The 14742-nt window shown below is 43.9% G+C and overlaps 1 protein-coding gene across 1 annotated transcript in view; it reads right to left on the bottom strand.

Annotated features, from left to right (window-relative positions):
- UXS1 (UDP-glucuronate decarboxylase 1) overlaps window positions 1-14742 on the bottom strand; it is a 100651-nt gene that overhangs the window by 76305 nt on the left and 9604 nt on the right. Inside the window, exon 2 of the mRNA XM_024215287.3 lies at window positions 1524-1551. Within this exon, the coding sequence (XP_024071055.1) occupies window positions 1524-1551 (28 nt within the window). The remainder of the gene's footprint in view (window positions 1-1523; window positions 1552-14742) is intronic.

Here is a 14742-nt window from a genome sequence, read left to right as displayed (position 1 = left end):
CTTTGAACGTGCATCTGTGGAACAGAGAATCTTTTCCTTTGTGGTTAGTGATTAAGGAAAAACTCAATAGAAAACACAACATATTAAAAGGTTCTTAAAGTAATCTCAAAAGTCAAATTTGTTTTAGTGTGTTCACATGCTGTAGGTTTGAGCACAGGCCAATTGCAGCTTTATGTTAAGTGAGTTTTCCCTTCCTTAACATACCAATTTAGTTACAGAGGGCTGGTCTGAGCACTCCACTTCTATGGAGGGAGGCTACGCGGATGGTCTCTCCCCTAAAGGTTCATCTCCCTTCCCTTACAACTCTATGGGGATATTCCCACACAAGATCATGCTTTCTCAATCAAAATTAGTTTCCTTGGGTTGCCTCACCACACAGTGAACTCTCCCTGATTCAAGGTAGCAGGTGTTGAGGGAGTGGCGGCAGGAATCTTCCACACATCTGAGGATATGCCTTCACCGTAGAATGAGCCCGAATGGAGCGTCACCACCATAAAGCCCTACCTGTGTCAGACCTGGGTGGCTGGGTCCACGATGGTGCTGTACTAGCATGTGTGCTAGGATGGGTTTCTGGTGGGCTGTTCTATTATTCTTAATGGTCCATTAAACTGGAATTCATTCACAGGATGCATTCCCCCCCCCTACCCCTAGCATGGAGCTGCTGTCTGTGGCAGTGACATGAGACTAATACTTCATGTAAATAACTTCCGAGAGAAGCTATTCATTATTAATGCAAATGGCTCTGAAGGCATAAGCAAACAGTATTTGAGAGCAAGAACTTTTAATGGGAAGGTTATTAAGGAATTCAGCTGGCAAACCACAATGTGATTCGTACCGCACTTACTCAGATAGCGCCTCTGTTCAAATGCTGTGGAAAACGCAGCAGAAATGAAACAGGCACATGCAGGGTTAAAATGCAGAGTCAATGTAGTTGACTAACAGTTCAGTAAAAGCCAGGAGGCAGACAAGGAAGTTCAGGTCAGGTGAAACTGGAGGAAAGCACTGGAGGACTAACAGCAACTGGGCTTGCTTTGCCTGCAGTCTCATTGCAAAATAGGCGGGTTGCCAGCCTAAGCTAAAGCCTATACCCTCAGACGTGTCTGCTAGCCTAGTCTGAAAGCACCCTCAGGCCTTGGATAGAGGTTTTTCCTTGTGCGAACAGAAGGTGCATTACAGGCAATAGTTCATCTAACTCTGCAGTTAAGGCATCTCCAAAGGGTTAAGGAGGTACAAATCCTTTGCTGGTTATCCTGGAATGTCCTTCCACTCCAGTGGATGAGGAGGAGGAAACTCAGCATTTCTTGTCCCCTGCCAGTGAGGACATCCACAGCCCTATGGTACTTCTCTGATGTTGAAGGTGTTTTTATTACAGGAATGGATTCTACATGTACCACTGTTAAGAGCTGACATTTCAACAACTTTGTGAGCTGCTTTTTCTGATTTCTTCCTATTGTTGCATGATAGGATGGTAGCGGAAATAACCTCGTTTCAGATAAAGATACTGGTACAAAATAATGTATTACCTCATGTTGATAAAGTTGCCCCATACAGCTAAAAAAAAAAAGAGAGAGAGAGAGAGAACATTATAGTGCCATTTAACAACAAACCATTAATTATTTCTCAATTTTTATGTCATCCTAATAATAAGAAATTTAAAACTAACAAAATTAGACTTCATTAAATCTATACTAAAAACTTATTTATTCTAAAAACAGGTCACTTTATACATGCCAAGTGATCAGAACCCTTTGTATGAGTCAAACAAAACTGATGAAGTTAGATGAGGCTCTCCTGTGCTATTAAAGGGAAAAGTTTTGAATCATGCGTGTCAAATAAACAAAGAGCATGCAGTATATCATATTGTGAGATACTCCAAATAGATATATCTGTGGTTATATGAAAAGATGATCAGCTAATATACTTCCCTTCTATATACCAATCCCACACACATCATAGAATAGAGTAAACCATATCAGCAGTCACTGAATTATGATTTGTCAAAGTGGATATGATATAATGCTTTATTCATTAAAGAAACTGTACAATGTACAGTGAGCAAGAAAGGGGTCCTATGGACCCCAGCCTGAAGGGTTGGGTGGTGTGCAGTGTATGAGGCAGTTGACCATTGCTGAATATCAAAGACAAAGATTGTACAGTTAGCTGCCTTATTTACAGCAGTATCCAACCAGGGCACTGGATGAGGAAAGGATCCTGCATTAAAAACAGCACATGATCACTTAAAGACTGTATCATGGGGAGAAGACTGATTCATCACAAGTGGCATTTCTTAATTCTGAATGCTTTCCTTGGCAACCTTAACCCTCTTTTTATTTATATACATACATATATACACACAAGTATATAAATGAGAGAGAGAGAGAGAATCTCTCTTTTTGGATATAAGCCACAATACAATGCAATGTAAACAAACAGATGTCAGCTTTTCTATTTCTATAGTGAGATACAGAGATATGGAATATCAGTCTGGTGAAACTATTCACTATTGAAATTGTTTTTCGGAACCTGTTCAGTGCTTATGTGATTATATTAAGAGTGTCAGGTCCCTTGTATTTTCTTAATACTTTTGACTAGGAAAGGGAGTGTGAGATGAACTGAGAAAAGAGAAATCCCCCAATTATTAAGAAGATTGAATTAGGCACTAGGCAATTTTAGGTGTTTTGGGAAAGCTGAACATGAAGGGCGAGTTGCCTAATAAGCAAGACACAGAATCTAATAAAGTCTAAGTCTCTCCAGAAGTCCTTGCACAACAAGCCTCAAGGTAAATACACAAATTCCTTCATTCTTAGGGGGAGAAAAGTCTTGTTCAGTTATGGTATTAGCATATGCTGCGGAATACAAAAAGTTTCTGCAGTGACCTCAATTGCCTGTAGGCTGCTTTAGTCCTGGAGTGGTGGTTAATGAACTAGTCTGCCAAATAAAGGACACTCAAGTACAACAACGTAGCTTCAGGTTTGTATGCAATTCCTTAGGGCTCTTATTTGTTTGTTTACAGCACCCAAGTGTGTGACGGGTGCTTTACAGAGATATATAGAAGACAAAGCTTACAACAACATTTACAAGGCTTTAAACGCAGCGTTTCTCCCATGCGGCCACCGTGGCCACACGCGGCCACCAGGGGCTTTTCTTGTGGCCACAGCCTCCTGGGCAGTGGTGTGAGGAGCAGTAAAGTAGTGGTCCCTCCCCCAGGCCACCAGCCGGGGTTGGACCATGCCCCCCTCTGGAGAGACAAATACTGGAGGAGCAGGCAGTTAGTAAGTTCCCCACCTTCCTGGGGATGTAGAGTCGGGCTCCAGCCCTGGGGTGGCAGGCAACAGGCTCTGGCCACAGGACTACAAACCCCAGCTGTGAGGCTCACCCCCACATCGCCCCTGACCCCCGCTGCCTCTGCCGGCCCATTATGCATCCCCTCTAGTCCCCACATTCCCCTTATTGACCTCCCCATCCAAGGCTTAATTTGTCCCCGGGCTCACTTTTCACAGCAGCAGACTTACTAGCTAGCAAGTCTTTTTAAAAAAAGCAACCAAAAAAGCAAAAGGAACAACACCAAAGACAAGAACCTGCTGAGCACCTTATTTGTGTTTCTATTCTGTTTAGGTCCAGTAAACAATAGACACAACTGTATATTATTTTTACTGAGTCAGCAAAAAGATTCAATAAATTACAATGATTTGCAAATATGTATGTGCATATTTATTTGTTTTTCCTAAAGTTAATTAAGTATTTTAGGGAAAATTGTCAGCGTAGCCACCAGCAATGAGGCCACCAAAAAATTTGTTATGAGAACCCCTGATTTAAGGCCTTCCACAGTGACCCCATGTGGAGACAAAATAAAAAAGGCTGTGGAGGAGGGGAAGAAGGGTTAGTGCAATACTATAATGCAGTTATGTGTGCACCATTGAGGCTCTGATAGGGGAAAAGCAAGTGAATCCTTTTTTGTAGGAAATACTGCATAAGCGAGTTTTTATAGGAGGGATTTTAAATTAGGACAATGTTATGGACTATGAAATAAGCTCTGGGACGGCATTTTGGGCATGGTGTCTGCATGGATAACTGCACAGGAGCAGGTGTGGGAAAGGAAAGGAAGGGAGTATCAAGGCTAGTATTATCTACAGGATAATGGGATTGGGGAAGAGCAAAAGTAAGAGAAAGGGTCAGAGGAAAGGCTGGCAAAGCATCACGAATGACACTGAAGGAGAGAACAAAGAGGTTTTGGACTACCTCCAAAATCTCAGGACTTTCATTGGTGCCACAACCAAAGGCATCACAAAACTGTAAACAGAATAGGGAAGGAAGTAAGGCTATGTCTTCATTGAAAGAATAGGTGCATTTTTATATTGCAATCACTAGGAGTCCACATTGAGTTACTTGAGAAAAGGCACTAGTTTTTACCTTGACTAGCTATACTGAGGAGGACCCCAGGTGGGAGGGGCTTAGGGTCGACTTTGACTAACTACACTGGGGTAAAACTACTTGTGTCTTATCTCCACTGGAATTTTACAGATAGCAAATTATATATATATAAAAATATATAAATAAAATTTTCAGTGAAGACCACAGCCAGAACTGGGCAGGCTGCAGAGAGATTTCATGAATTCTTGAGGCACACATTGTCAAAATGCTCTTATAATAGGATTCTGTAGATCAGGAAAATGCCCTACATAAATTATCAATTTGTTTTCAAGTGGCAGAGAGAAACTGAGGTGGCTTGATGAGGAAGGTAGTCAGCTGCAAGGAAAATGCCAAGTTTTTCACTTCCCTGCTGTAAAAAAGTATTTACTGGAGCTATAATAAGAAACCAACTTTTAAAATGAGGCCATATAAAAATAATGCATGACAACTGACCTAGAAGTTGGACTGTAAACTGAGGGTACAGCTACACAGCAATTTAACAATCACGGTTGGCCCAAATCAGTTGCCACAGGTCTTTTATTCCAGTGTAGACCTACCCTTAGTGCCCAGAACAAACAAGAAGAGCGGGTACTCAGCACATAACTTCTAATAACTCCACTTTTTTCTCCCCAAAATGGACCATGCTGTGATGTCACAGCTACCAACAACTCCACAGCTATGAAGGTAAACAGCTTTTTTATTAAGTTTATGGCAAAGTTTTCAAAAGCTCTTATATTTGAAAAAAAAATTAAAGGCCACAATTATGGAGACAGTAGCAATTCCATACTTAAGGTTGCACTGAGTTACTCCACAACAATCTCCCTTGCACACAGAGAAACAATACACAAAATTCCTTGAACTCGACCGAACACAAAAACTTAACTATGACCTCGTGTTTTCCCATTTATAAAGTATTCTCTTTAGCCAATGTACATCTGTACGTAGTTCATGCCTCAACACTGCTGAGGTGAGAGTTGAGGTTTTGCATTATGGTGCAGATTAGAGGGGGTTTTGTCCGTATTGTATTTCTTCGTATGTACGAAGGAGCTTCTTGTGGAGGTGCAAAGAACTACCTGTGAAATGGATTAGTGTAATGTGTAGGAGAGCAGCAGTTAAGCTGGGTTAGTGACGGTTCCCTTAACTGGTTATTGTTTTGCTCTTAAGGGTTTGCAAGGCAGGTTTTGCACTTAAGCAAACAACTGTTGATCAGGTTTTTTGGTGGGGACTGTATTAGGGTTATATTAAGGCATCTGGTTCTGGGAGAAGGTGGGCCCTGGAAAGTTTTGGCAGCTCGAAGGTGTGGTGCTAGAGGTGTTTAATGATAGTACAACCAACCTCACTCTTGTTTAATTCAAATGTGGCCTTTGATACAGGGCCCAAAAAGAGAACCACAAGACTGCACAACAGCTGAACTAGATGGCTCATGTTTTGGAAATAGGGTGAGGCAAGAGAGAAGGACAGCCAAATATCCGAAGACCTAACAGATTCATCCCAATACCTTAGAAGGTACACAGAGATCATATTGCCTTCTAAAACTAGCATAACTAAAGCCCACAAAATGTGAACTGAATGAGAGCTCTAATGATTACCTCAGACACACCCTCCCGAGGAGGAGTGACAGAAGGCGGCAAGAGGTTAAAAACAGCTGGTTGGCATGTAGGATTCAGGGTTAGAGGAATCAGTCTGACAAAGCCTCTTACACCTGTCCCTGAAGGGCAGTTAACCTCTTCTATGAATTGGCTCCTTCTGGTTTCAACTGAACAGAACAAGAGTTGTAAATGACTTCTTGATCACTGCCAGGAAAGGTCCACAGCTAAGCCCAGAATAGATGCCCCATCTGAATTTAACAGACTTGAGCTTCCAGTAGTGAGCTATTTTTTTCCCCCCAAGATGAACAATTAAATATTTACACAAACACTTTTCACAATGCGAAGTAGTGTACTAATGCCAGTGGAATGGTACATTATGGTAAACTAAGTCTATCTGTCTCCTTATCTCTGAAAGTCTGAACTCTGGGCTATTATTTTTTAAACCAATTATCCGTTAATCCCATAAGCTTGAAACTAATTCACAGTTTGGCATCTTATTCATGCCATTATTCTAACCAATTGATTTTGAAAAAAAAATAAGATCTCCAGACTACACAATGAGCAAGATGGATTGGGAAGGAATGTGCAGCGTGAATCCCACATGCTTTTCATAAGGGAAAATAACTAGGCACATATACCCCTTTGGTATGGAGTCTGCATAACACTAAATAAAGGGCTGACTCCTACATCCACACAAATGGCTGAATCCTACTTATCTTTATAAGTTGTGAGAACAGTTCACTTTCCTAAAGGCAAGTTTATTTGTTACTAGAAATGAAAAAGAAACAGTACATTCACATTCTCAGTAAGGACTTTGTTGAGTGTATGCACTTTTTCAGGTGCTGTTCACAAGATGCAGTAAAAGATACAGTTTTCATTTCGAGACTCAAAGACCGTCTCAGGTCAAAAAAATAAAACCTCTTTATTTGAGATTAATGGTAAATGTTACATATTACATCAAAATCACTTCTCCCCCTCCAGGTTGTCAAGTGTCATGCCAGCTCACAGGAGACACATACTAGAGCTGGTTAAAAAGCAGTACATTTGTGCAAAAGTTGTTGTGGTGGTTTTGGGTTTGTTTGTTTTTTTTTTGGCTGCTGCTGCTTGCCAAAATTTCAGTCTTGAAAAATTTCAGACAGTTCTACCCGTCACACACTCATGAATTGGATTCCCTCACCCAGCAGTGCTTCAGACAGACAACAGGAATTCCCTAGCAGTTCCTCTTTCCAGATGCTTTTTTTTTTTTTGGAGGGGGGAGGACAAGGGGAGAAGTGGTGAGAGGGGGATGCTGAAGTGCACTAATCAAAGGCAGCCAGGCAGTGTCTCTTCACATTCAACGCTTCCGCTGCTGGACCCCAGGAGGACACAATATAGGGGGTGGTGGAAGTCAGCTGTGTAGAGAACACTGCAGAGGTGTGGGGGAGGGCGTGGCAGGATAGCAGGTACGGGCTACAGGGAGAGGACAGGGGCTGAAAGGCAGGTGATAGAAGGTCAGAGGCAGAGTGAAGTGAGAGGCTGCCTTAGGCTCTCCTAGCTTCTCTCAAATTTCTCTCCAGTCTCCCTCCACCAACCCTAATGCTCCAGACAGGTTTCTGGTCATGCCTGCTTCTCAGTCCTTCTTCCTTATGGTCAACCTGGCCCCTCTCAGCTGATCCTATTTCCTCCAACATCTCTACCTGCATGTGAGATCAGGTTCATCTCCCACACAATTATCCCACTATTCAGTGATTTGTTCTCACCATCAAGAAGTGTCTCACACTGAGCTGTACAGAACTTGGCAGCCAAAAACATGAATTGCTCCCCATTCAGCTGCAGAACAGTATGAAAGGAAATATGCAGGACAGAAAGGCACTGGCAGCTGAGAAAGGAACTGGAGCTAGTAAAATTTCTTATATTATATATGACCCAAGATCAGCAGCCGATAGGAGGCTGAGTACAGCAACATGGGTAAGAGGAAGTGCATTTATCCCCCCATCCCCGTTGGGGGGAAATAAGAAAAGCAGCTTCTTCCCAGCAATCATGGGAAGAAGGAGAGAAGGGTTTTTAAACTACACCTCTACCTCGATATAACACTGTCCTTGGGAGCCAAAAAATCTTACCGCGTTATAGGTGAAACCACGTTATATCGAACGTGCTTTGATCCACCGGAGTGCACAGCCCCGCCCGCCCGGAGCGCTGCTTTACCGCGTTATATCCGAATTCGTGTTATATCGGGTCGTGTTATATCGGGGTAGAGGTGTAATTAGACACCTACTAGCCAGAGGCTGATACTAAGACAGACAGACAAAGCCAGCCCCTGTAAGTAAACTAGGAAGAGCACTCTGGGTTTCTTGTTGATGGAAGATAGACACCCCACCACACACACAGGTTCTCTACCCCAATTAGAGTCCTGAGCAAAGCACATAAGCAGCTATTCTGTAACAATTAATTAGAGAAGAGCTCACAAATAGGAAACTATTGATATAAATAAATAAATATGCAAATTAATAAGAATCTAAAACTGAGAACTGTGTCTGGATTCATCAGTACAGAAAATGTACTGAAAGAGTTAGTGGGATTTTGTTCCGTAACCATTCTGATGGGATGTAAAGGGCAATGACATACAGAAACATAACTCTGAAAGAACTGGACCGTTATGGTTCCAAGATTACCTCATCCTATTGGCTTCAAGTCCAATATGCTCATTTCACAGGTAAGGAGTAAAGACCAGACCAGTAGCATTCAGTGAATCTGCAGAGATGTAGGCCATAATCTGGCCGGCAGTATCTCTGTGACCTATGATGGTATATCTACCACTGCAGTAGGTCGTTGTGATTCCCAGCACAGATAGACAGACTTGCACTAGTTCAGCTCAAGCTAGGACACTAAAAATAGCAGTGTTGACACTACAACACGGGCAGTGAATTGAGCTAGTCACCTGAGCTATAGGCACCAGCTTCCTGAGGGCCCAGGGGGTGCTTAACCCTCTGCTTTGCCCCAGGCCCTGCCCCCACCTTGCATTGCTGCAAGGTCCGCACGGCCACTTCTAGCATTCTAGCTTGAGCTGAGCTAGCCTAAGTCTCCTTACCCATGCTGCGAATCACACCTCCCAGATGCAGTGCAGACGTACCCTGAAAAGGAAAGAGTACAACTGGATTTTTCAGGCCCTAAATTGAGTTCAAAACAGTCAGAAAGAGTCAGAAATGTGCGCAGTTTGTCTCTGAAACGTCAACTTCAAGAAGAACGTCTCTGGCATCCCACTGAAGGCTTGTATTTACACTAGGGTTTTCCACAATGAAAATAGCAGAAAATAAAAAAAAAAATTAGAAGTTCAAAAGAAAACTTGAAGATTCTGGAGTGTTCTGAGAGAGACAAGGGCCTACTTAAACGGACTGCGCAAGGGAGTAAGGAGCTGAAATCCTGTTCTGACTCCCTCTGATCCAGGACAAATCTCTCAACCTCCCTGGCTCCCTTCAGGAAAAAAACTGAGGAGTGTTGTGGGTATTAAGTGTAAAGTGCTTTGAAGACTGTCATTCAAGGGCTAATCAATACTATAGATACTACATGTTTAAAGCTATGGCTTCCTGAAAGCAAACATTCCATGAACCTACCTAATCTATTTTGGGGGCAATGAGGGGGGAGAATGAAGGTCCTTGCGACAGCGAGGAGGGCAGTTTCTGAAATAAGACATCAGTTCTACACAGCCAAGCTGCTTAAAATTTTACAACCAAATGTTAGCACTCTTGTTTCTCAAGAGTCCCAGCTCACAAACCCCCTTTTCCCTCCTGCCCCACAAGTTTAAGAATACCCAAACAAGACTAATGTCATGGCCACACAGCAAGTACAGTCACCTAGCCGTAATATCTGGTGAATTACCAAAGGCTCTCTTCTCTGGATAAACACTGAATCAGATAAGCCGCCATCAACAAGAGAGGTCCAAGAGGTACAGTCCAACAAAGGATGGTTTTCTTTCTACTGAGTAGCTGATATCTCTGGGAATTTTAAAAGTGGTTCAATTTGCCTGGAGGAGCCATTTCTGTAATTACGGATGCATATTAACAGGGATCTTGCCACTTGGTTCTTATGTTAAAGGAACATTATAGGCTGTTTGGAGACTTTATTCAGTGGAGGGGCACATGAGTTAAATATGAGATCTATAGCAGGGGTGGGCAAACTTTTTGGCCCAAGGGCCACATCAGGGTTGCGCAACTGTATGGAGGGCTGGGTAGGGAAGGCTGTGCCTCCCCAAACAGCCTGGCCCCATCCCCTATCCTCCCCCACCTACTTCCCGCCCCGATTGCCCCCCTCAGAACCTCCAACACATCCAACCCCCCCCCGCTCCTTGTCCCCTGACTGCCCTGACCCCTATCCACACCCGTGCCCTCTGATAGCCCCCCTGGGACTCCCACCCCCCCATCCAACCGCCCGCTGCTCCTCATCCCCGACCATCCCCTCCCGGGACCCCCCCGCCCGTAACTGTCCCCTGGGATCCCACCCCCTTATCAAACCTCCCCTGACTGCCCTCCCGACCCCTATCCATATCCCCACCCCCGACAGGCCCCCCGGGACTCTCACTCCCAACCCTCCCTGTTCCCCATCCCCTGACCGCCCCCCAGAACCTCCGCCCCATCCAACTGTCCCCTCCTCCCTGACTGCCCCAAGACCCTCCGCTCCCCGCCCCCTTACCAGCAGCAGGAGCTTGCAGCCCCGACACCCAGCCAGAGCCAGCTGCGCTCCCCACGCTGCCCAGTGGGAGCGGTGGGCCAGAGTGCGGCCCGCGGGGTGGCGTGGCAGGGGGGTCAGCAGGGGAGGGGCCAGGGACTAGGCTCCCAATCCGGGAGCTCAGGTGGCCCAGATGTGGCCCGCGGGCCATAGTTTGCCCGCGTCTGATCTATAGGCTCAAAAGTAAAAATGTTAGCGCTCAAACTGGAATATGAAAAATATGCCATACTTTAAAAAATAATCCACCACTAAATTGATATCTGCTTATATTTGCCAAAGTCTCTGCTCTGAGTAGATGCTGTTTACAGCAGGAAGACATCAGCCTTTTAAATACTTGGAATCGAGAACAAAGATTTATGTGCATATGTTTTGATTCTTTTGTACTTGGCAGGAGTGTCTGCAGGTCATTAGTACACAGTGCATTTGCTGTTTGTCTATTTATAGATTTTTCTAAGGGACTCCTCACCATAGTATCCGAGCACCTCGTATACATTAATTAATTAATCCTCACTGCCCTGGTGAAGTAAGGAAATAATGTTACCTTTGTTCTCCATCTGTAAAATGAAGGTAAGAGTGACTTGCCGAATGTCACACAGGAAGTCTGTGCCAGTGCCAGCACCCACAAGTTTATCCTTTTTCTCTCTGTCACCCTCCCCCCGAAATTTTTTTTAAAAGCAAGTCTTAGTCCATTGTGAGGACCTCTCGAGTCTTTATTTAAAAATAAAAAAATAAAATAAATCAGAGAGATGAATTAAAATCACCACATTTATAATTTCAAATCTTCAATCAGTACATTAATTTAAGAATTATAAAAATTCAGAACCAGATATTTTATTCAGGAATCTTCTCAATTAAAATACTTTGCAAGGACGGTTGAAATCTGATTGTCCTTTGTTATGTAATTCCACGTATGGATCACTGTGATAACATTATATAAAAAAGATTTCCTTTCTAAATAACTACATTCTATACGTCTGCACCAATGCGGAGTTATGAAAAATCATTCACATAATCTCTAGTCTAAGTGAAATTTAACTGTACATTGGTAATTTCTCCCATCGCCCCTTCCCTCCATCTTCCCCTAAAATGACTAAATCAATTTTTAGCCATTTTCTTATGTTTCCCTATCTATAGTAATGGTGCATAGAAGAAACTGAATTTATAGAGTAACCTGAAATTCTGGAGCAGACCTCTGACAACTGAGTATATAAATGTCTCACTTCATGTTAAGTTCTCCATGTAGCAAAAGATGCAATAATGTTCACAACAGTTTTTTTTTTTTTAAATTACAAATGATTTTTTAAAAAAAAGTGTTGGCATGGTCACTCAGAAATTGCAGTCGCCTGGTAACATCAGGCTATCACAGAGGAGAACTTGACAGACTGGAGAAGTACACAAGGAGAGCTCATCAAAAATGATAATTAGTATTACAGATACTACCACACATTAAAAGAAGAAACTTATTTTAGTTCTTTTGCAGACCCTAAATGTGGAATTAATAGTTATGAAGCAAAGGTTTAGATCTAGGTCTGTAAAGACAGTCTATGATTATCAATTAGATGTTAAAGAATAATCCCAATCTCAAACAGTAATATTGTTTTCTAACGTAAATCTCAGTAAAATCATCTTTGTATCATATGAGCACTGCTATATTACAGTACTATCCTATTGGATTTACCAATGGCAAAGATAATTATCTATGAAATAATTTTTCTTGCACATGGAGTGCCTTTCTCTGCTAGGCTGAAGAGCTTATTACCAAATTTCTGCTCCCCATGTAGGTACATACAAACCGATCAAGTCACCCCTTAAACCGGGGTGGGAAAACTTTTTGGCCCGAGGCCACATAGGAATTGCAAAACTGTATGGCGGACTGGGTAGGGAAGGCCGTGCCTCCCCAAACAGCCTGGCCTCCACCCCCTAACTGCCCCCCTCAGAACACCCGACCCATCCAACCCTCCCTGCTCCTTGTCCCCTGTCCGCCCCATCCCAGGATCACACCCCCTACCCAACCCCACCCCGCTCCCTGTCCCGACTGCCCCAACCCCGATCCACACCCCCGCCCCCTGACAGCCCCCCACCAAATCCCACGCCTATCCAACCGCCCCTGCTCCCCATCCCCCCATCCAACCGCCCCCGGTCTCCTGACTGCCCCCCGGAACCCCTTATCTACCCCTCGCTTTATCAAAGCAGCAGGAGCTTGCAGCCGTGCGGCCCAGCCGGAGCCAGCCACGCTGCCCAGAGAGCTGGCGGCGCGTTGTGCTGAGGCTGCGGGGGAGAGGGAACAGCAGGGGAGGGGCCAGGGACTAGCCTCCCCGTCCGGGAGCTCAGGGGCCGGGCAGGATGGTCCCGGGGACTGGATGTGGCCCGCGGTCTGTAGTTTGCCCACCTCTGCCTTAAACATCTCTTTGATAAGCTAAATAGATTGGGCTCCTTGAGACCTTTACTATACGGCATGTTGTCCAATCCTCAATCGTTCTTGTGGCTCTTCTCTGAGTCCTGTCCAATTTATCAACATCCTTCTTGAACTGAATTCACCATAGTTGGACACAATATTCCTGTTGTAGTCACACCAGTGCCAAATAGAGAGGTAATATAATCTCCTCACTCCTAATCGATATTCCCTTGTTTACACATCCAAGGAGGCATTAGCCCTTCTGGCCACAGTGTTGCATTTGGAGCTCAAGTTCAGCTGATTATACATCCTTACCTCCTAATTACAGTATAAACTTCAAAATGGGAAGCCACATGCGTCCAGTGGTTTGTGCCACAGCATATGCAAACCACTCAGACCAGATGAGTTAGAGAATTTACATTCCTCCACTCTATATTGCCACATAACACAATTATCCCAGAGCTAGTCATCACATGGCAAAAAGGAGGTACCGCTAATTCCCAATCTTCAGGATGCTCCAAGTTACACCAGGAAAACACCTTTGCACCTTTTCCCTCTGCTGTATGACATACTCTTCTGCCTTCGGCAAGGGCCCTTATCATTTTTAACAACATCACATGGAAAAGTTGGCAACCATGTAAACTTCTACATGCTTCCAGGCAACTGTGTTTGGGAGATCAACTTTGGAATTAAAGAGAAGGTTGATATACTGAAAAATGTACTGTAACTTGTATAATAAGGGATGCTTATCATGTATACATGCTTATTATTTTGTCTTGTATATTATAGTTAGCAACATAATTTAAGGACCGATGTGATTGGACTCATCACTAGATGTATCTCTCTCCAACACACCCAATCTTTCTCCTCCCTCATCAATTCTTTCACTTCTTTCCTCGCGTATGTTTTCCTTTTCGCATGTTCATTTCCCCCTTTTTTGTACTATTTCTTTCGATTTAACCCCTTTTTGCTATGTACTATAACCTAGTGCAAGCAGGGTTATCAGCTACCAACAATTACAGGCCTGAGCTTTAAATACTCATGTTCTTGTTTACAGACCTTCACGCTTTTCAAATTGAAAAAACATTTACTTTCATCCCAAAGAATACAGTACATTTCACAATCATGAAGCCACCTCCTGGAACATTTCACACATACGCACTTTCAGACACTTAGATTCTCTTAACTATGATATTTTAATTTGGATTTTGTTGTTGTTTTCAGTACTGTATGCACTGCATGTGCATTGGCACCATTTTGACTACCTAGAAGTTATTTGCCTGGGAATAAAGTAGCAAGCTGGCTGCAGTGCCTAATCTGCCAACAACAAGTTCTCTAACTTTCTCAGTCCCAATTCATCAGGAAGACAGTGTGGGTATGTCTACAGTGTCACTGCAAACAGACACCCACGGCTGGCCCATGCCAGCTGAGGTGTAGACGTTTGAGTCCAAGCTCTGGGACCCTCCCACCTCACAGGGTCATAGAGCCCAGGGTCCAGCCTGAGCCCAAAGGTCTACACCACAATTAAGCAGCCCCTTTGCCAGAGCCCTGCGAACCTAAGTCAGCAGGTACGGGCAGGGCCGGCTCTGGCTTTTTTGCCGCCCCAGGCAAAAAAGCCTCCGGCCGCTCCCTCCCCCCCCCCCGCGG

The sequence above is a fragment of the Terrapene carolina genome, unplaced genomic scaffold (genome assembly GCF_002925995.2).
Source record: "Terrapene carolina triunguis isolate 2854851 unplaced genomic scaffold, T_m_triunguis-2.0 Scaffold21, whole genome shotgun sequence".
In the NCBI taxonomy this organism is placed as follows: Eukaryota; Metazoa; Chordata; order Testudines; family Emydidae; genus Terrapene; species Terrapene triunguis.
The sequence above is the reverse complement of the archived record's forward strand: the minus strand, read 5'-3'. Positions and strand labels throughout refer to the sequence as shown.